General features: G+C 35.8%; 1 protein-coding gene across 2 annotated transcripts in view; it reads left to right on the top strand.

Annotated features, from left to right (window-relative positions):
- CYB5R4 (cytochrome b5 reductase 4) overlaps window positions 1-23,316 on the top strand; it is a 97,547-nt gene that overhangs the window by 41,047 nt on the left and 33,184 nt on the right. For both annotated transcript variants that reach the window (XM_055274123.2, XM_063637813.1), the window contains exons 4-10: window positions 2,135-2,216; window positions 7,529-7,561; window positions 11,111-11,171; window positions 12,510-12,567; window positions 14,206-14,299; window positions 15,564-15,596; window positions 17,599-17,721. In XM_055274123.2, coding sequence (XP_055130098.1) covers window positions 2,135-2,216; window positions 7,529-7,561; window positions 11,111-11,171; window positions 12,510-12,567; window positions 14,206-14,299; window positions 15,564-15,596; window positions 17,599-17,721 — 484 coding nt within the window. The remainder of the gene's footprint in view (window positions 1-2,134; window positions 2,217-7,528; window positions 7,562-11,110; window positions 11,172-12,509; window positions 12,568-14,205; window positions 14,300-15,563; window positions 15,597-17,598; window positions 17,722-23,316) is intronic.

Genomic DNA, 23,316 nt, shown 5'->3' with positions numbered 1-23,316 from the left:
TGTTGAACCAGCTTTGCATCCCAGGGATGAAGCCCACTTGATCATGGTGGATAAGCTTTTTGATGTGCTGCTGGATTTGGTTTGCCAGTATTTTATTGAGGATTTTTGCATCAATGTTCATCAAAGATATTGGTCTGAAATTCTCTTTTTTGGTTATGTCTCTGCCAGGCTTTGGTATCAGGACGATGCTGGCCTCATAAAATGTGTTAGAGAGGATTCCCTCTTTTTCTGTCGATTGGAATCGTTTCAGAAGGAATGGTACCAGTTCCTCCTTGTACCTTTGGTAGAATTTGGCTGTGAATCCATCAGGTCCTGGACTCTTTTTGGTTGGTAAACTATTGATTATTGCCACAATTTCGGAGCCTGTTATTGGTCTATTCAGAGATTCAACTTCTTCCTGGTTTAGTCTTGGGAGAGTGTATTTGTCGGACTTCCTCTTTTCCTAATTGAATACCCTTTATTTCCTTCTACCTGATTGCCCTGGCCAGAATTTCCAACACTATGTTGAATAGGAGTGGTGAGAGAGGGCATCCCTGTCTTGTGCCAGTTTTCAAAGGGAATGCTTCCAGTTTGCCCGTTCAGTATGATATTGGCTGTGGGTCTGTTATAGATAGCTCTTATTATTTTGAGATACGTCCCATCAATACCTAATTTGTTGAGAGTTTTTAGTATGAAGGTTGTTGAATTTTGTCAAAGGCCTTTTCTGCATCTATTGAGATAATCGTGGTTTTTGTCTTTGGTTCTGTTTATATGCTGGATTCCGTTTATTGATTTGTGTATGTTGAACCAGGCTTGCATCTGTTTTCAGGAGTTCTCATCATTTAGCTCCCAATTATAAGTGAGAACATGTAGTATTTGGTTTTCTGTTTCTGCGTTAGTTTACTAAGGATAATGGCCTCCAGCTCCATCCATGTTCCTGCAAAAGAGATAATCTTGTTCTTTTTTATGGCTGCCTAGTATTCCATGGTGCATATCTACCACATTTTCTTTATTCAGTCTGTCATTTATGGGCATTTAGGTTGATTCCATGTCTTTGCTATTGTGAATAGTGTTGTAGTGAACAGTCGTGTACATGTGTCTTTATGGTAGAATGATTTATATTCCTCTGGATATATACTCAGAAATGGGATTGCTGGGTCAAATGGTAGTTCTGTTTTTAGCTCTTTGAGGAATCACCATATCGCTTTCCACAGTGGTTGAACTAATTTACCGTCTCACCAACAGTGTGTAAACGTCCCCTTTTCTCTGCAACCTCGCCAACATCTGTTATTTTTTGACTTTTTATTAATAGCCATTCTAACTGCCATGAGATGGTATCTCATTGTGGTTTTGATTTGCATTTCTCGAGTGATTGGTAATATTGAGCTTTTTTCACTGCTGGTTGACTGCGTGTATGTCTTCTTCTTTTTTTAATTTATTTTAAGTTCTGAGGTATATGTGCAGGATGTCCAGGTTTGTTATGTAGGTAAACATGTGTCAAATGGCCTTTCATGAAAAAAGCCCAGTTCCATTTGCAAATCAAACAATCGTCTAAGTGTCTCTTCACAGGGAAACTCATACTTTGTAGCACTAATCTTTTTGAGAATTTCCCACTTTGTCACACAAAATATAATAAAAATATGTACCCAAGGGTCAAAATTTAATTAATAATTTTTCTACTTCATGAAGGATATTCTTAAGTATTCTTAAATAATCTTCCTCATGCTCCCTCCCCTGTCCATGGTGGTGAAGAAGATAATAATTACTAGTACCGTTTGGACCCACTGCCTTGATTAATGCGAGATACTAGCAGTTTTACCCACCATTGTTTTTATAGCATCAGAGCAAATGTCAAAACTGAAAAAAAAGCGAGTAACTTTTTATTAGTATTATCATGAAACAGATTGAGATCTCATGGAGACCTGAAAGGGTGTCAGGAACTTCCAAAGGTCTCAACACTTTGAGAATACTATTCTAAACACTCCATATCTGTGCAGCCTTTCTGTCACACCCTGGTAGACTAATTGAATATGCTTCTTAGTTTTTAGGTGTGTGTTGAGAGTGGTTTCAGAAAGTTTAGTTTTGCTCATACTAAAATGAGAGCATCCTGTGGAGTTAGTCATGTTGCTTTTCCATCATTTGTTGTACATACCAGGTTCATCGTTGGGTCAATTATGAATCCATGCTGAAAGAATGCCTGGTTGGCAGAATGGCCATTAAACCTGCTGTTCTGAAAGGTAAGTGGTGCTGGTGCTAAACCGGCATAGATCATGTATTTTTTTTTAGCTTGGATTTAAACAACTAGGTCTATACAAATCACTATGGTTTTGTCATTTTCATTGGCCTCCTGGTCTAGCCACTCCAAAGGTTTTCCTTCATTTCTTCTCTAGAATCATATTGTGACTTTCCCTTAAAAGTTTGACTGTTTTTTAGAGAAAGTTCAGTGTGAGGAGTACAACACTTAGGGTTGATTTTTAGATTAGCTTTTTAGAATTTAATTTTTTGAATAATATAGTCACATGATTCAAAAATTTAAAAATATAAAAAGTTATACAGTGAAATTTTCCCTCCCAGCTTTTTCTCCCATTTGCCATGAACCTTCCGACTCTGCCCCCTCACTATAGATAACCCCTATTCTTACTTTAAACTTCTAAAGTATAACCAGTCTCTTCCCCCTAGCTCTGAAATGGAAGAGGGATTTAGAGCAGTTTAAAAGTGAAGATACTGAGGCTTGTAGGTATTGTATCTTACTAAAAACTACAGAGTTATTTAATTGAAAAAGCCCACTTGAAGAAACCATGGGTAAACAAACCTTTTGTAAGGCAGAGAGTTGCCTCATTAAATGTTACCTGCTTTTTTGTAATGTATTTTCTTTTAGTATATGCCAGTTGTTTTTCACTGGGGTTGATTTTGCTCTTCGGGGGGACATTTGGCAATGTCTGGAGACATTTTCGTTGTTAGAACAAAAGTAAATACTACTGGCATTCTAATTGATAGTGGTCAGAGATGCTGCTAAATATCCTGCGTTGCACAGGACAGACCCCCACAACAAAGGATTTTCTGGCGTAAAATGTTAATAGTGTTGAAGTAGAGAAACCATCTTATATGCATTAGTTTTTTATTATTAAAAATGATGGTATTAATGGCACATACATGTTAAGATGGTATGCACGCATTGGACAGCTCTTTGGTTCATCCTCGGCAAACTCTGGCACCTGAGGGTGGAGATAGACACCAGGACCTATAGTGGGCTGAGACATTACTTTCAAAGATTTCTTTTACTGTCACAGCACTGTGAGCAAGGACAAGACATCTATTGAATGGGCTGCCTGCCAGTTGGAAGTTCAACTTTTGTAAAGTCAGTCAAAGTTCTTTCTTCTAGAAGCCTCAGTTTCCTCATTGGTAAAATGGAGACAATTTAGGTAGACAAAGCACAAGCTCAGAGACTAACTGATGGGGAGAAGTAAGACAGTTACTGGTGGAGAGAGGGAGGCTGGGAGTCATTCTAAAGCGGGCTTTACTGGACAGACAAGTTTGCTATCTCAGCCTGGCTGCCTTAATTTGCTCCTTCTGCTATAGGGCTGGTTGTCTGGGTAATTCTTGCCAGAAAGATTTAAGGGAAAGGTAATTAAAAATGGGAGGTAGAAGTAAGAAGTCCCTGGTTAGGGGGCAGATGCAGACCTAAACAGGAAGTGTGTCTTGCTGTAGTGGTGTGACTGACTGATGTTTTGTTTGTGTTAGCATTTGTTTTGTTTTCATAGAAAGAGGAATTTTGAACATGTGTATATTCATGTACAGGTGATTCCAAATAAGAAAGGAATCGTAACCCCTCTGATGATAGGACAGGAATGGAAAATAACTGACAAATTGCAGAATTGATTAAAAAAATGACAATTGAATCCAACTTGGGGAGAAAATATGAACTTCTAAAAATACAGCATATGCTGTGATTAAATGAATAATGGAGGAAAAGCTGATCCTAGGATAAATTAATACTCTTGTATTTGTAAAGCTTTTTAATCCTCGGAGTTTTCAGAATATGTGGATTTGAACTATTAAATCTTCATTTTAATTCTGCTAGTGAACTAGAAGTTTGAGAGATGTATAAAATCAAAAGATGATTCAGAAGATGATTACAAAGATGAATAGAAGAAAGTAAGGTAAAGATAGTTTAAGACTGCAAAAATTATGAAGTTTTGTAAGATTTGAGAAATAAGTATGACTTTTAAATCAAAAACAAGAATTAGGCCTGGCTAGGTGCGGTGGCTCATGCCTGTAATCTCAGCACTTTGGGAAGCCAAGGCAGGAGGATTGCTTGAGCCCAGGATTTTGAGACTAGCTTGGGCAATATAGTGAAACTCTGTCTCTACAAAAATTAAAAAAAAAAAAAAAATTTTAATTAAAAAAAGAATGAGGTCTAAGTTGTATTATGAAGAGTTCTGTTTAGAGATATGGAGGAATTTCTAGAGGAAAAATGGTTATTAAACACATTATACAGAACCAAGAAGTCTTCTGGCAAGGCTAAGCAGGTACAGGAATACAGAATGGTAAATTTAGAACTTTGTGAGTAAGATCCCTGGCAACAAGACTGAGCTCGTGTCTGATGGTGACATAATACCAACCTTTTGGAATAAGAAAGAGAGATGAGGAATGTAGCTACAAGATAATTGTAAAACATTCAATTAATGCTCAGCTTTTTTTTTTTTTCCTACAATGCTTTTCTTCAGGGACTTCTGACAAATGCCTACACATTTTCAAAACTTAGCTAAAATACTACTTCTTCTGTAGAGTCCTTTCAAATTTCTTCTAGTAGAAACGTTCTTCTTCTGTGCTTCAATAACACCTCCTGTGTACCTCTTTTACAGCCACACGCAATCTTAAAAAGAGCATATCATCTGGGTACGGTGACTAACACCTGTAATCCCAGCACTTTGGGACTCCAAGGCAGGTGGATCACTTGAGTTCAGGAGTTCAAGACCAGCCTGGGCTACATAGTGAAACCCTGTCTCTACAAAAAAAAAAAAAAAAAGAAAAAATACAAAAAAATTAACCAGGCCTAGTGGTGCATGCCTGTGGTCCCAGCTACTCGGAAGGCTGAGGCAAGAGGATTGCTTGAGCCCACGAGGCAGAGGTTGCAGTGAGCCGAGATATCACCACTGCATTCCAGCCTGAAAGAGGCCCTGTCTCAAAAAAAAAAAAAAAAAAAAAAGCCTATTGACTTTATTTTTAATTCCGTTTGTGGTATTTTTTGAATAAGTATTGCACTCATGTGATTCAAGAAGAAGCACCCTTATCATAGTTCTGCCTCCCATCTACTGTTTTCCTCTCCCATGCACATGCCAAGGACATGTTTCTGTTGATGTTCTTGTTGTTGTTGTGACTCTTTCTAAATTATCTTTATGTATGATAAGCAGATTGAATATATTTTCTTATTTTTCTAACTTTTTATCCAAATGGTATGTCAATATCCGTATTATGTCAATATCCCTGTTAAGATGATCAATAGATGTTTATTAAAGAATGAGCATATTGGTAAAAGAACTTCCTACTGGATCTATCTTTATTCCAGGGTATCCTCTGTGCCTCTGCTCAGCAGAGGTAAACTAGATTTGGGTGATAATTAAATATCCTTACCAAGGAAGAGCTGAATGCTATTAGATCACAGCACCAGCCTTCTAAATGACTCTGACCTCTCCGGAAATAAAGATTCTCATCAGAGTAAAGCAGTTTAACCAGCATTATGAGAAGATACAAATTTGATTGGCCATGGAGCCAACTAAATGATGGAATTAGTTACCAAGAGAAAACATCAGATTTCTTTTCAGAGAAGGAAGTATCTCCTGTGACTAAAATGATTCAGATGTAAATATGCTTAAAAGTGAAAAACAGTCTCCTCCATTTCCATAACACAGGTTTTGAAGAGAGTTGTAAAAACAGACTAGGAGAATTTTCGAAGGTAACCCAGATTATTTAAGTGGAAGTTCTCTTTCTACTAGTACTTCTTGTATTTAAAAAAGAGTCGGGGGGAAAAAAAAAACGAACTAATTTCGCAGAATCCAGAAAGTTCTGACAGATTCAAATCATATCAGGCAAGAAGTAATCATAAGAGATAATATTTCCTTCTTAGAAATAAATTACCTGGGACAATTTTTCAAAATCTGTGAACCTCTTAGGTAAAAACTAATTGTTTTACATGATAAATGAGATTTATTAAACTGTTGACCTTATTGTACACTGAAAATAGATACATGTTCTGTGAATTTCTAAGATAAAACAAATAACCACAACTGCAACAGCAAAGACAGTTGAAACTGACTGGATGAAAGTACATGGCCAAACAGGGACATCAGTGATCCTTTGCAAACTCTAATGGCCGGATTTGTATCTGGCAGTTGATAAACAAAGCTCATTTTGAAGTATAGTTTAAATGGTCTTTAGGCCTACTAACCTTTTAGGAAGTATTAACTCCTGGATTGCCAAGAAAAACAGGACTGTGTTTCAGGAGAGACAAATCTAATTTTGGCTTTTTTACTGGAGTGGTAGATTTCATTCAAGTCCTTTGACCTCTGATTTTCAGCCTTTTTTAGGAGACCAGGTGATAATTTGCTGTATGTTGTAAAATTCCTTTCAGCTGTAAAATTATTTTGGTAAAATGAAGAAAAGGAAAAGGATGGTCATTTGGCTTCCTTAATTATTATTATTTTGGGATGGATGAGTGAAGTGGAGTTAATTATGGAATTTCTGGTGATTAAATATTGGAACACAAAAAATTTGAAAGCTTTGATTTTAAATACGTTAGTTTCTTTTTGTATAAAACTAGGTGATGTCAGCTTAAGAAATGATGTCTTTCCATTTGACTACTTGAATATTTTTGTTAGCTTATCCCATTTTTTAAAAAAATTTTGACAACTTGCTGAGGTGTTTATTTTGACCATAATGGTATAACACTTGTAGTTATTAGAATATAATATAGCTTTCTGAGTTGGCCGCATCCTGAAAGAAAATACCTGTTAGTTTTTTTCTTGGTTTGTAACACTAATAATTGCATTGGTTATACATGCAAAAATCTGAACATATTTTAAACTTGTAATAACGATCATTTTATGCCTTGAACTCAGTAAAAGGGAAAGATAAGAAGGCATCTTTCTTTGAGTTGTTAATGTGTGTGTTTCATTTATGAAGTATAATCTAATAAATTCTGGTTAACTTGGACTAATTTAAAATATGACAACCTGGATGAAACTTGACATTTACATATGCTCATATAGAAATTAACCAAGATATTAGAAAAAAGTGACCAAAGAATTAGAAAAAATCCAAATGAAATGAGAGACAAACATCTGGAGAAATATGGTCTGGCAATCTTCAGAGATGAAACTTACTTGTTTAAAACAAAGGCCATTTCTATATTGACCTGTTTCTCTCCTCAGGCCTTAGAAGAAAGCCCTTCAAAAAAGAAGGGATGTTGTCTTGAAATCAGTAATGTGGACTGACATTCTCATTGACATTAAAGTATTCTTATTTGACTTTTTTTTCTAAATCACTACAGACTATCGTGAGGAGGAAAAGAAAGTCTTAAATGGTAAGTCTATAAATTTATAATAAATGAATCATATTCACATGCTTATGAATAGTATTGGTTCACAGAATTGTCTGGGGCATTTAGATTTTTTTTTTTTTTTTTTTGAGATGGAGTCTTGCTTTGTCACCCAGGCTGGAGTGCAGTGGCACCATCTCAGCTCACTGTAACCTCCGCCTCCCGGGTTCAAGCAATTCTCCTGCCTCAGTGTCCTGAGTAGCTGGGATTACAGGTGCACACCACACACCTGGCTAATTTTTGTATTTTTAGTAGAGATGGGGTTTCACCATGTTGGTCAGGCTGGTCTCGAACTCCTGACCTCGTGATCCACCCACCTCGGCCTCCCAGAGTGCTGGGATTATGGGCGTGAGCCACTGTGCCCGGCCTAGATTTTTTTTTTTTTTTTTTTAAATCCGAAAGATAGCTTTACTGGCCCAAACTTAAAAGTCTTTTGTAGGGTTTTATAGGCTCCTTATTCCAGCCATTACTCTTATAGTCGTGCCTTCTATGACATCCCTGAATACATGTTATCTTCCCTCAGTTTGAATACTTGTAGCAATTAGGAGTTTCTTCCTCAGAAACAAGACAAAACAAGTCAATTTTCTTAGATGTGAGCTCACCTCCAGTGTTTGCATACACATGCCAAATAGTTTATTAATCTACAGTTTTCTAAGCTGAGTGGTGCATCCAGCCATTCTGGATGACTTGCAAATAATGACTGACACTTCCTCTCCCCCACAAAAAAGTTTGGCATGATGGTCACTCCTGACATAAAATGCATGGTGCTAACTCTGACTGAACTATATTGATGTACATTTAGAAACATTTTTTTCTTTCATTTGCAAAAGACAGTTATAGAAATGTAACTAACAAGCTAGATTGCCAGATGAGTTACCTTTTTCTTTGTTAACTGGAGGAAATAGTCTATACTGTGGACTAATTTATGCAATTTATAGTACCTGAAGTTGTTCGTTGGATAATATAACACTCCATTAAATGAGGGACTGATCTTTGGTTTCGTCTGACGATTGACTCTTCTGTGGCACTACAAAAGCAACCATTGCTTAATGATTGATTACTGATAGACTAGGCATTTCCTTTCCACCACATGTGGCTTCCAGAACCTATACTTTTCTGTTGCCTTCTTTGGATGCGCTGCATTTGACTAATTTCTCAGTAAAAGGTGGCGTTAAGTATGGAATATAGCACTCCACGAGTGATTTGGTTAGCACTGTTACCTCTTGTGACCTGGACCCTATAAGATTGGAACATATCTGTCTATCTATATACTTATTAGCTGCTTTTCCCTTTTGGCTCATTTAAGTCTATGTGGTATGTCTCTGTATTTGCAAATGTGATCTGCCTGCATTCTATGTTACTATTCCAATAGCTGCTTAAAATACTGAATGGGTTGGACTACTTTCCTATTCCACTAGAGACCCGATCCCTTCAAATTGACAGCATTCAATCAACCAGTACTTATGGAAGGGAGAACATGCATCCAGTCCACCTTGCATTACTTACTTTTTTTCGCTACACACTCACCCCCTATTCTTTCAACTTACTCAAAATAATATTATGTAAAGTTTGAGGGTTTTTTTTTTGTTTTTAGTTAGTTTTTAATTAAGATACATTCCATGGCTTATTATTCTGTTTTAATAAGATATATCTTAATTATACTAAATAGTTTTTTAGAATGTTTGATTATTGTCTCATTTGCTCACCCATGAGATTGCAGGGAGCATTTCATTGCTATTAATAGTTTCAATTTGAGGAAGAGGAAACGGTGGCTTGCATAAAATCACAGTACTGGCGCTGAGCTTAAGTATAGATTTTCTGGTCCTAATTAGGTGATACAAGATCAGTGGTGACTTACAATTTATGAATTCTGTTTATAGCGTTTTCTTACAGAAATTCTTAGATTTTGATGCATTTGGTTTTTATTTATATACCTAAGAGACTTCCGAAAGAGAAACAACATTAATCTCTTAAATCTTTCAGTGCTTCTTAATTTAATAAGGTTATTTTGTCTTGCTTTTACCATATTAGAAAAAATACATTCAATTCTTGTAGTCGTCTCTTGTTTTACATGTAGTTTTGTAGTAGAGCACTCTTCTTTTAGTGCCCACTGCTAATTATTAGTTCACAGCTGTGACCTTGTTGTCACATCTCTGAGGCTTCCTTTGTTTATCTGAAAATAGTGTTCTGCAGAGTTATGTGGGAAGAAATGGAAGCTGAATGAGTAAGGCCTGGACTCAGGGCTCGCCATCAGCCCATTCAGAAAAATATGACTGTTTTACATCTTACTTGCACTTGAGCTTGTCTTGAAACAAAAGGTTTGTGTCTAAAAAGAATCTTGAAAACCTCTAAACTGTCTTGTCCCAAAGGTGTCTTGCAACTCTTAAATTTATGTCAAATACTGTGATTTCTAATTTGGGCACCCAAGACTCAGCAGATACTAACCATTAATTTTTGTTCCTGTATAGTTTGAAAAATAATAATATAATTGATGCAATGATTTTCAAAAGTCATGTAGCAGCAGTACGTCTTTTTTCCAGACTAAATCTTACCATATACAAACAATGCACTTCTATTGTAGGGGGGAAATACTTAATGTTTGCAATATCTTGAGTTCTTCCATGCCTCAGAGTTTTCTGAGGTCATTTAAAAACCGTAGCATTAGTGGGCTTTTAAAATGCATCATACACCCAAGATACATTTTGTGGGTGTGCATACCCACAAGAATGCATACCCACAACAGTGAGTAAAATGGGAAAAGACAGAAGACCACATGTTGGTGAGGTTGTGGAGCAGCTGGAACTTTCAAACTTTTTACTGTGGTAAAAAGTGTAAATTGGTACAACCATTTTGAAAAGCCATTCAGTAGTATCTTCTAAAGCTAAACATACAAACACCCTTCATACTAACTCAAACATGTAGATATGTGTTCTTTAAGAATATGCACGTACCTGTAAAAGAATATTTATATCAACACTGTGTATAATAGCTCCAAACTGGAAGCAACCTGAATGTTCATCAACAGGAGAATGAATAAATTGTGAACTATTCATATAATGTAATACTACTCAGTTACAAAAAGGACCAAGCTGATGAATTCAACAGCATGAATGAAATTTCAGAAAGCCTAGATTTGATTTATTGCTTATTATTTATCATGCTTATTTCACATAAGAACTGTAATGTCTAGAATATTGGACAAAAAGCCAGACTAAAAGAGAACATGTCTTATTCTACTTATATAAAAATCAAACACAGGCAAATACTAACCATGGTGTTAGTAGTCAGAATACATGTTACTCTTGAGGCAGGGATGGTGACTGAAAAGGGGGCATGAAGAGAGTGCTGACTGCAAGGGTATGTTTCGCTTTATCACGGCCTTTTGGCTAAGATCAAATGAAAATATATTGAGTAGTACATTTGTGATTTGTATCCTTCTATGAATATATGTGATATTTCACTAAGAAGTTAACTTAAAAGACAAAAAATTAAAAATACTTTGTAGATGAACTATAGCTATCTTTCTTTGTAAAGGCATGCTTCCCAAGAGCCAAGTAACAGATACACTTGCCAAAGAAGGTCCTAGTTATCCAAGGTATGCATTCTTATTTAAAATTTTTAAACTTAAATCAATTATATACAAAAATGTATACATTTAAAAAATAAAGTAGCTCTGGGTTTGATTTATTGCTTACTATTAGTCATGCATCTTTGACACAAGAACTGTAGTGCCTCATTTATTAGATGTTGTTGGAGAATGAGCTGTTCCATAAATGTGAATTTTAAATATAACTGAAGTTTGATCCATTTTAAACACCAATACTTTAAAAAACTATTTTGAAATATTTTTCTGATTATAAAAAAATACATTAATGGTAGAAAACTTAGGGAATATAGAGAAATACAAAAGAAAGTGATAAAATCAGTTGTAATCTCACCATCCTTAGATATATACTATTATTTATATTTTCCAGTTAGATTAATATAATACCTACTTCCGTATTATTCTATTTTTATAATATTGGGTATGACAGCATATAAGCATTTTTCTATGCCGTTAAATATTTTGTGAAAGCATTTTTCCTCTGCATTCCATCATATGACCATGCCATAACGTATTTAAATATTCTATTTTTTATATCTAGTTCATTTTTATCAATTTTTAATGGGAATTTTTCAAAATGTATTGCCCAGTAGTTGTCTTGAACAGTTAACAGTAACTTAAGCAATACATATATATTTTGTTAGTGACACTTAAAATGCCTTCAGGTGTGTTCTTTGTAGTTCTTTCTCTTACCCCTTTTCTCTCTACCACCAGTCTATATTATTCTAACATCAGCATCCTGCTATATTTGTTAAATTATTTCATATACAATTTTAAGTTAGGGACTAAGGATGCCCTCTGTAGATTAGCCTATATAGGTGATAAGTGCAAAAAGAGTATCAATCTGATCAATAGCTATAACAAAACAGAAGACTTAGTTTCACTTTAAGTTTCACTATGGACCCATTAAACAACCTTGATGAGTTCATTTCTTCACTACTAATATATTTGTGACAGGGAGGAATGAAGATAATAAACATGTACATTTTTTCATGCTGTTTAACAAAATATGTTGTTTTGGCTTTGCTCTGATAAAAGAAGATTTTAGTAAAGAGATGTGTAGGCTCTATAAAAAGGGTCTTGTGGAGGATATTTTGTTTTTATTCAAGTGGGAGTACATGGAAGTATAGGTATTTTAAATTTAGAAATAGTTGTCAGCTGTATAATGAAGAATGTAACATGGTAAGACCACTGTTTATTTAGAAAAAAAGCTTAACCTAGAGAAATACAGATATGTCTCAGTATAAATTTTAAACATTTAATGATTAATATGTGTTAATGCACATGATTGTCAGTATAATTGTTCATCCTTTTATTTATATTTTACAGCTATGATTGGTTCCAAACAGGCTCTTTAGTCACCGTTGCCATATATACTAAACAGAAGGTAAATATGTCTTTAAAATCAGAAAAGAAGTAAATAATAAATGTTAATTTATGTACCAGGTCTTTTTCTAAACACTTTTTTATATTATTTACTTCTCACTACAATTCTTTGAGGTAGATAGTATTGTTATCTCTTTTGTACAGAAGAGGAAACAAAGAAAAGATTAAGTAATTCACCCAAAGTTACAAACTGAGTGGCAGATCTGGCATTTGGAATTCAGGCAGTCTGGTTCCAGAACATCTGCTCTTAACAGCCATTACTATAGCCTCTTAAAAATCAGAGTAGGAAGTATTTTATGTGTTTTTCTGTGTGTGTGTGTGGGTGTGTGTGTGTGTGTGTGTGTGTGTGTGTGTGTAAAGCATGGATAACAAAAAACGAATCTCAGTTAACTTCACCATAAGAACAAATTTCCTAGACATAAACTGAGATTGGAGAAGGTATTTCGCTGTGGCTGTGGCTTAGTATGTTTAAACCCCTAATGGTGTTCAGATGCCCATTTGAACCTGAAGTTAGGGAGGTAATTCATTAACCATCAAAACTAAAGTTAGGGAGGTAGTTCATTCACTAAGTATTTATAACCTGCTTCATGTAGAACACAGCCTTAGCTATCAGGGATCTAATGATAGGCCAGATATGTAGAGACCTGACTTTCAAAAGGCTTACAGTCCAGCTGGAAAATCAGGTAAATATGCAGACAATTTAAAATATCTCCAAGCACATCCTCCAGCAACTGTTGAGGTTCCCACACTTCGAGGGATACGTAGATTTAAAGACAAGCTCTGGCAGCTAGGAATTTTTGAGAATTCATGCTACTTCTATAGTAACAGAACCATGTCTGGACCAGTGGGTTCCTCTGACTCTTGCAGCATGATTTGGTCATTCTGCAGGAGTGACCAGCCTCTGCTTGGAAAGAGCCAAGACGGCCAGAGGCACTACTTATCCTGTCTTCCACTCCCTCTTGATATTGTCTCTTCATCACACAGTTCAAAACGCAGAGCACAGGCTCTAGGGAGGTCCACTTGTACTGGTAATATCAATGGGACACAGAGGATGGATGGCTAAGGGAAAAGGAACGGTTTCCATGTGGAATAATGTATTCATTGAATAATATAAATAATATATATCTTACACCAAGGCTATGTAGAAGTTAGAGACATCTAAAAATATGTTAGTGAATTGATTTTTTTTATAAGCTAAGGTCAAGAGGTTATGTAATTTGCCCAGGATCATACATTACAGGAAGGATAAAGATGAACAACAAATATCTTGGTTTCTGCTCTGATTGTAATTTTCTGGGGGGTGGGGAGGTTCCATATTGCTTATTCAAAAAATATTTATTGAGCACCTACTAGGTGCCAAACAATGTTCTAAAGATAGTCCCTTAACCTTAGAGCTTAGAGATTAGTGGATAAGGTAGATATTAAACAGAGATAAATATGTAGTAATTAAAATTTTGATATGTCCATTGAAGGAGAAGAACTGCGTTGTAAGAGAAAAACAGAAGTCACATTTGTTTAGCTTGAAGGTTCAATAAAGAAGCACCATATGAACTACCACAGATCACATTAAAATTATAGTTGTAGAAGTTTGGGGGAAAATTTTACTTTCTAATCTTTCTATTTTTGCTTTCTCTTTAAGGATATCAATTTAGACTCAATAATAGTTGATCATCAGAATGATTCCTTTAGAGCAGAAACAATTATTAAGGATTATTTATATCTTATACATATTGGTGAGTACTTTATTATTATTAATGGAAAGAGCTCTGGTTTTCTTTAAATGTGGGAATAACTTGGTCTACAGTCTAGGTAACTGTAATATTGTATCTGCTGTTACCATTTTGGTTTGTCATTTTTGATCAGTTTTTTTCCTGTAATTTCTTTACACTAATAAAAGTACTAGCAAGTGACGGTGTGACCCCACCTTTCCAAGTTTAAGCAATTAGATGCAATCAAAATCAATAATATAAAATATTTGTTGGCCCAGCTTTGTAAAATCTCTCATGCTTGACACCTACCAGAAGTCTTCCAAGGCCCATTGGTCACATGTCCTACTGACTGTCTTTCGGTAGGTGGCCCATTCCACTGGTCTGTTCCTTGCCAGCTCTGCCATAGGAAGTCAGTGGCTACAGCAAAGCAGCCTGGACTACAAATTTGTATTGTACCCTCCAGCTGTCAGTCCCTTTGTGGCTAAAGACCAACTTTGTATTTTTTTATCAGGACAGAGAAAAAAGTAGAAACCAGGGAACCCTACACTAGCATACATATTTTAAAAAACTAAAAATCCCACAGTTAAAAATATGAAACTCTTGGTTGCCAATATTGCATTGGAATGACTGAAATAATGCAAAATTGTAAATTCCAGATAACCATATGAACACAGTGAAATTTATAGCAGACATTTGTAAGCATATTTCTTGCATCTCCCCCTTCTGGAATATAAGTTCCATAGGGGCAGAAATTTTTCTGTCTTATTAACTGTTGTGTCCATAATGCCTAGAAAATACCTGTCACATGTAGATGCTCAATAAAATTTTTTTTTTCAATAACTGAATGGATAGTCAACTTTGGAGAACAATAAGAAAAGGTAAGCTACACCCAGACCTGGCCTCTATTCACATACATACACGCACACTCACACACTGGGGCTTGCGTGCTTCAGCTGCTGCCTCTCCGTAGCCTGCTCCTCTCTTGGTTTGTAGGATTCCCAGTCTGGAACCATCCATGCTTGGACTAGTGTGGGTTACCCACTTGTGGGCAATTGAGTATTTGCTCTTTAGTTAAAAGTGAGAAAAATGAAACAATTGAAAATATATATATTTAAATAATTTGATTCTTTATTTTGATTGTGTAGAATTTCTTTGTTTTGGTCTCTCAGAACATGTTTTATTTGTCCTGAGGGATTTGAAATAGTACATAAAAGAGCCATTTAAATGACATATGGTGTTCAAAAACTGTATGAATTGAAGTTTAACTAAATAAATTTGTCTGTCTTAGGGCTAAGCCATGAGGTTCAGGAAGATTTTTCTGGTAAGCTACCAAAAACCAAAAATTATGTATATATGCACATATACACATATGTACAGAGAGAGAGATAAGAAAAAATTGAAAAATTAGCATTTGTTTTATTTTCCATGTCTATATTTCCATGTTGCAAAACAAAGATGTGATGTTTTCTCTTTTTTTAAAAAACTTTTAAGTTCTGGGATTCATGTGCAGGATGTGCAAGTTTGTTACATAGGTAAATGTGTGTCATGGGCGTTTGTTGTACAGATACAAACAAATACATTAATTTTTAAATATACCCCTCCCTCTGGTTTCAGGTTTTTTTCCTATTTTTTTTCCCCATTATTCCTCTTTTGTGTGTGAGACGGGGTCTCACTCTATCACCCAGGTTGGACTGCAGCGGTGTGATCTTGGCTCACTGCAACCTCTGCCTCCCAGGCTGAAGTGATCCTCCCACCTCAGCTTCCTGAGTAGTTGAGATCACAGTACACACACCACCACACCTGGCTAATTTTTTTTTTGTAGAGACAGGGTTTCACCATGTCGCCCCGACTGGCCCCCCTCATTTGTTTTTTCTCTCTTTAACCTTTATTTTTTTTCTCCTTAAAAAAAAAAAATCTTGTCTCCTTTTTATTCATTCCTCATGTCTGCCCCACTCCTGACATGCAGCGTGTAGAAATATACTATATTAGACAAAGTTTTCTTTCATCTATATATTTAAATGTTTAATGTTGAGAGAGCATACTAAATTATGAATATTGCTGCATATAAACATGCAGCATAGGTTTTACACAGCTATTTAATAATAGAAGACTCATGATAGAATGATATTTTCTTGTTTTCAAGTACTGTCATGGTACCTTACACTGGTCCAGTGTTTCCTCTTTTCCATATATCATTATAGGCTCTGTAAATTGTATAAATCAGGCTCTTTAAAGACAAAGACCATGGTTTTATTTTGGTTAAGCTTCAAATCACTGCTCATTGAATTGAATTCATTTGACTCATCTATCTTTAAAAGTTAAATTGTTACTGGGTTTTGTGTTCACTGTGGGGGAGAGCAGAACATTGTTTCTGAAGAAAAATTAAATATGCTTTAAATCTTGAAAAGCATGTTCAATTCATAAAATTTAAATCAGCATATGAAAGCATATATTTTATTATTATACCCACATGTCACAAACATTTTAATTATTCAATAAATAGAAAGGTAATCTAAAATATTTTTATCAAAGATTCACATGCACTTTATCAATTTACTGTATTGACTAGGAGCTCATTCTCATGAGGCTCTTCTTGCGTTTAGTAGGTTCAGTATTAGTCTACTGAATTTACTCATCAGAATCCTTCAGATTCTGACTAACGAATGTTAACGAAACAAATTAGAGGCTGAGGTGGGCCGATCACGAAGTCAGGAGATCGAGACCATCCTGGCTAACACAGTGAAACCCCGTCTCTACTAAAAATAAAAATAAAAAAATTAGCCAGGCGTGGTGGCGGGTGCCTGTAGTTCCAGATACTCGGGAGGCTGAGGCCGGATAATGGCGTGAACCTGGAAGCTGGAGCTTGCAGTGAGCCCAGATCACACCACTGCACTCCAGCCTGGGCGACAGAGCAAGACTCTGTCTCAAAAAAAAAAAAAAAAGAAAAAAAGAATTAAATTTGCTTTTGTGGGGGCATTCAATACTAATGTGTACATCTCAACCTTTTTTTTTTTTAAGCTTTATGTCAATTAGTTGCCATGGCTATATTTGAGCTTGTATGAAAACCAACAACACATAGTAGTTTGGCCCTTAATAAATTAGTTTGAAAGAAATTAATCTGAATCTATTAATAAAATAAAACATATAAGGATAAACAATTATGATTGTGATTGAATATGTAAACAAAACCTTATTTATCCCACTAATAATCAGTACCATTCATATTAGATCAGGGCACTTGTACTATTTGAGAAATACTGGTTTTAAAATAAAATCTTGTATTTAGTATCGCTGAACACAAATGGAATTTATCTTCTTTTCAGTGCGGGTTGTTGAGAGTGTGGGAAAAATAGAGATTGTTCTAAAAAAAAAAGAGAATACTTCTTGGGACTTTCTTGGCCATCCCCTGAAGAATCATAATTCACTTATTCCAAGGAAAGATACAGGTATGCTGTGTTCTTTTGTTATGTTAATTTCACATTCATGAAATTGTTGTTAGTTGTACAGTTGTACCAGAGTTTAGAAGGCTGCTTTGAAATGAGCTGAAGGGTCCTTGTATCTACCGCTAGGAAGTTTGAAAGGGACAATGTGTCTGTTGTCCTGCTTTTTTCTCCCGTAGAAGTTAAATTTCAGACTCTACTCTCTAATGTTTAGGCATAGCAAAGTCATTACGTAATGATACCTGAGTGAAGAAGCCTACTTGTGCTTAGACTGTTGATCAACCATTTATACTCTTTCAGGTCCCCTTTTGTGAAAGATGCAAAAACAAGTTTAAGTTTATGCTTTGTATGTCTGCTTGATATTTTTCCTATTGAGGAAGACATGTTTACTATTTTTCTTCTTAATTAAACTAGTTTCTCAGTTTACTTCTTGTCTTAGTCTCTTCTCACATTGCTATAAAGACATACCTGAGACTGGATAATTTATAAAGAAAAGAGGTTAATTGGCTCACAGTTCCACAGGCTGTATAGGAAGCATGGTCCTGGCATTTGCTTCGTTTCTGGGGAGGACCCAGGAAACTTACAATCATAGCAGAAGGTGAATGGAAAACAGGCACATCTTACATGGCTGGAGAAGGAGGAGGAGAGAGATGGGGGAGGTGCTACACACTTTTAAACAACCAGATCTTGTGTAAACTCTGTCATGAGAACACCACCAAGAGGGTGGTCCTAAACCATTCATGAAGGATTCGCCCCCATGCTCCAGTCACCTCCAACTAGGCCCTACCTCCAACACTGGGGATTACAATTCAACCTAAGATTTGGATGGGGACACAGATCCAAACCATATCTTTTCTAAAAGATGATACCATTCATTTCTTTTCATTTTTAAAAAGCTTCTTATCTAAGTTTAACATATATATAGAAAAGGGTGCATATTAGAAGTGCTCTACTTGATGATATTTTGCAAAATGAACATACCCTGTATTTTCTTTTTGGAAATTGGTAGTATTTGCTCCTTGTTCTAAGTGTTTTGGAATTTCACAATGATGTGCCAGAACATGGATGATTTTTCATCCTTCATGCTGGGTATATATTTTTTGTGCTAATCTTTTCAATATGGAAACTTATGATCTTCAGTTCTTGGAAACTATTATTGGTTTTTCTTCTCCCCATGGTCTGTTTTACTTTGTACATATTGAACTTCCTTAACTATTCTTCTAATTGTCTTATCTTTTCTCTCTTATTTTCAGTTTTGTCCTTTTGTTCTACTTTCTGCAAGATGTCTTCAGATGTGTCTTCTAGCTCTTCTATTGAGTTACTCATTTCTACTCATATTTTTAACTTCTATAACTCCTTTGATTTATTTTCCTTTGTTTTAGCATCCTATTCTTATTAGCTTATCTTTTAAAGAATGGTAATGTTTTCTTCTCACTGTATAACTTGTGTGTCCCTCAGGTTTGTTGTTCGTTTGTTATGGTGTCTTTAATATTAAATGCTTTCTTTGAATGTTTCCTAATCTTTTACTATCTGCTCATATTTCAGGGTGGGACTGTAAAACTAATTGGAAACTGTGCATGTGGGTGTGGCTTGTCAACGGTTATATTCACTATATGGCTGGAACATTTCTTTGGGAAAAGTCCAATGCCAAGAGTCCCTAGAGTGAACAATCTCCTACCTTGTACCCAGCATTTCAGAAGCCATGTGGGGAAGAAGGCTGGGACTAGCTTCTGGTATATCTGTAAGCGTCACTTAATTTTTTCTTTCTCTCTTTTTTTTTTTTTTTTCCTTAGAACGTTATATTAGTTTGCTAGGACTGCAGTAACAAACTACTACAGACTGAGTGTCTTTGGGAGAGTTGGTCTCTTCTGAGACTTCTTCCCTTAGCTTGTAGATGGTCTCCTTTTTTCCTGTTTCTTTAGATGGTCTTCCTTCTGTATGTCTGTGTCCTAATGTCCTCTTTATAAAAATACCAGTCACAATGAATTAGAGCCAACTTAATTACCTTTTAAAGGAAGACCCCACTTCCAAATATCATCACATTCTGAGGTGTTGGGGGTTATGACTTCAACATATGTATTTGGTGAGGGGACACAATTCAGTCTGTAGCGTAGACCCAATCCAAAGACCCCTTGTTTACCCTCTAGAGTGCAAACTTCTTATATTTTGCTCATGTGGGGAAGTGTCAGTCATGTGGCTGTGCTAAGTAGGGGAGGACTTCAAGGGGATGGGAAGACCCATCCAACCTTCTTAAATGAACTTGTATTGAGAAAGTAATTTTAATTCTACCTTGATTCTGATGCCAGAGGTACTTGGTCCTGCCAGTTTCTGAGCCTTAAAGGAATTTTGTATTATAAGCGTGTTGGTTCTTGGCTTTCTCCACTTCTGGCTTAGCATTCATCTGTCTTGGGTCTGTTGAATCATTTACCAGTCTTCTCTCTGCCTTGTCAGCTCCTAAAGTTTGTTGCTTTTGTCTCTGATTTCCATTCTTTCTGTCTGTGTGGGCTTATGCCTTAAAAATCAAACACACATACAAAAACCCTCTTTGTTGTTATTTTAGGGGATTCAGAAGGAACTAACTGCATGTATTCAGTTTATCTTCTTTAAATATATAAAATTATCATATATAATTTATTGCATGAGATAGGAAAATACAAACTTTTTCCTAGTCTTACCGCTCCACTCAGAACACTAAAGTGTGAGATTTCTTCTCACCAGCAACCAATTCTACAGCAAACTGTCTGTCCTACAATTTAACTCAAGTCTGATACATCCTGGAGTCCAGGGCAGACCCCACACGTTAAGGGCTTAGTCCCACAAGACTGCCCCCTACTTCACATGCCAGTTGCAAATTCCAGGTTGTGATCTATGCTTCTGACCAGCCACCTATAAATGAGTGTTATCACAGCCTCCTTTTTGGGTTCAAAAATTTGCTAGGATGGCTCACAGAACTCAGGGAAACATTTAAGTTTATCATTTTACTGTAAAGGATATTACAAAGGATACGGATAAATAGCTGGATGGAAGAAATGCATAGGGAAAATATGTGAAAAGGGGCACAGAACTTCCATGACCTCAGTGATTGCATCACCCTCCAAATATTTTCATGTGTTCAGCTTTCCACAAGCTCTTCAAACCATGTCGTTCTGAGTTTTTATGGGGGCTTTATTACATAGGTGTGATTGATTACCTCATTGACCATTGGTGAGCAGCTCAACTTTCAGCCTGTCCTGTCCTCAGAGATCTAGGAAGGGGGCTGCTGGTTCCAATCCTTTAATCACATGGTTGGTTTCCCAGGCAGACAGGTCCCATCTTGAGGCTATCCAGGAGCCCACCAGGAGTCTCCCCATTAGAAAAAAAGATGCTTCTATCACCCAGGAAATCTCAGGGGTTTAGGAATTCTGTTTAAGACACTTATAGTACTTAGGAAATTACAAAAAGTTTTAGGAGCTCAGTGTCAGGAACCGGGTTAAAGACCAAATATTAGAATAGAAGATTCTTTTAATGTCTCTGTTTACAAAGATTTTAGGAGTTCTGTGTGAGGAACCAGGGACACAGACCAGTAAGTATTTCTTTTTAACTCACAACTATGAAAATATATTTGTAGATAATTTTCAGAAAAGTATGAGGCAGCCTTATTTTGAGTACACCTTGTGTGTAGGAGACTGTTTTAGGCACTGGAATGAAACAGAGTATGGGAAATTTAGTTTCCCAGGTGGAAGATAGAAAATAAGCAAACATGAAATTGAAGAATACTTTTATAAGGAAACAGGCCGACGAGGACAAGTTATACAGTACAAACTAAACATGTTTTGTGGTAGCCCCAAGTGAATAGACGTAGATTAATTTGGTCTTGAATGACTGCCTCAAGGAAGTGCATTTGAAGCAGTATTTTCAAAGTGAGGTCCATGGCTTTCAGAAAAAAACAAAACAAAAACTATATGGGACTTTCCAGGTAGAGCCACAGATCATTAGTGCTTGCATATTGCACCAGGCATTTTGCTGGGTGTAGAGAGAGAAAAATGTAAGTGGCATATATAGGAAAGTTCAAATGGGTTAATTTTACCAGAGCAAGCAGTCTGAATTTTTTGGTATGAGGTAAGGAGAGAGAACAGAGAGAAATGATAGTGTGATATAGCAGATCAGAAAAGAATAGAAAAGGGACAATGGAAATGAAAAGGTATTTTTAGAGTGAAGTCTCTTTCCCTGAAGTTATCTGACTTATCTAGTGATTGAAAAACCATAGCAAACCAGGTAAAAGCCAAGTCCAAGAAATAAGTGCTACTGAGAACCTGGGCTGACCTCCATTTGGAAATACTAGTTAGAACGACCATCATTCAGATAGTCTCTGTAATTTCTTGAGGCTTTCCATGAATTCTTTTATTTCTGCTGTAAATTTTTCCTTGAATCCTGAAACACCATAAAAAAAGAAAGGTTTAGCTTTCTTGGTTGAAGTGGGAGCTATAGTGTGTTTTTCAGTGAAGGTTTTCCACTTTGGAAAATGACTTGGAGTTTAGGAGATATTTTTGTTTATTTCACTGCATTAGCAAAGATAATTTCATCTTTCTCTTTTCTCCTCCTTAAATCATGACAAAAACTGTAGGTTATTTTATTCACTAGCAAAGCCGAATGCTTACATCAGCAAAGTATTATAATTAACTTGCTGTGAGTAGCCTTAAAGATTTACAGCCGATTGTGTGGTTCCTAGATTTTCAATATGTATTGCGGTAATTATTGACTTTATGATAATAGTATGCTGGCTCCATCTTACTAGTTTCTTAGCTGAAAGAATTTGTTTGAAAACAAGCGTATAAGTTGAAAAACTTTTAATATAATGTTTTGTCATGTCAAATCTAGAATATACTTACATGAAGGATTCATATATCAGAACATCAATCACAGAACATCAATCAGAGAAGAGAAACTTTCATTTTTTATCTTCCATCCAAATATAATGGGTCAATATTTTAAATTGTATGAATTGAACCAATATAATTTATAAGTGTGATGCTTCCAATTAATTTTTTTCTTCCCGGAAATGAAGATTATGAGTGAGTAGCTCTGGGGGGTGTGTGGGAGAAAGAGGCAGGGGGAGAGAAAGCTATAGAGAAAGAGATGGCTGAGGAACTTCTCTATTAGGGGTCAGAAATCAATAGATAATTGAATTGCTATTTCTATACCCAAGGTAACATTAGCATTTATCTTAATTGATATTGTCTTTAATATGGAGTCTTGGATCACCAAACAAAGGTAATTTTAAAGATATGCCAACAAATAACCCAGTCAATTAGTTTTAGGAAACAAGATTTAAAAAAAAAATTGCCTCACAATTTTGATATGTGAACAGCCACTTACAGGCATGTGTTGGAGATGTTGTGGGTTGGGTTCCAGACCATCGCAATAGGGTATCACAATAAAGCAGGTCACACAATTTTTTTGGTTTCCCATTGCGTGTAAAAGTTATATTTACATTATACTTTAGTCTGTTAAGTATACAATAGCATTATGTCTAAAAAACGACTTATGCATTTTAATTAAAAAAACAATATATTACTAAAAAATGCAAACAGTTATCTGAGTCTTCAGTGAATCCTCATCTTT

This window comes from Symphalangus syndactylus, chromosome 4, assembly GCF_028878055.3.
Source record: "Symphalangus syndactylus isolate Jambi chromosome 4, NHGRI_mSymSyn1-v2.1_pri, whole genome shotgun sequence".
In the NCBI taxonomy this organism is placed as follows: domain Eukaryota; kingdom Metazoa; phylum Chordata; class Mammalia; order Primates; family Hylobatidae; genus Symphalangus; species Symphalangus syndactylus.
Note: the sequence above shows the minus strand (reverse complement) of the source record. Positions and strands in the feature narration are given on the sequence as shown.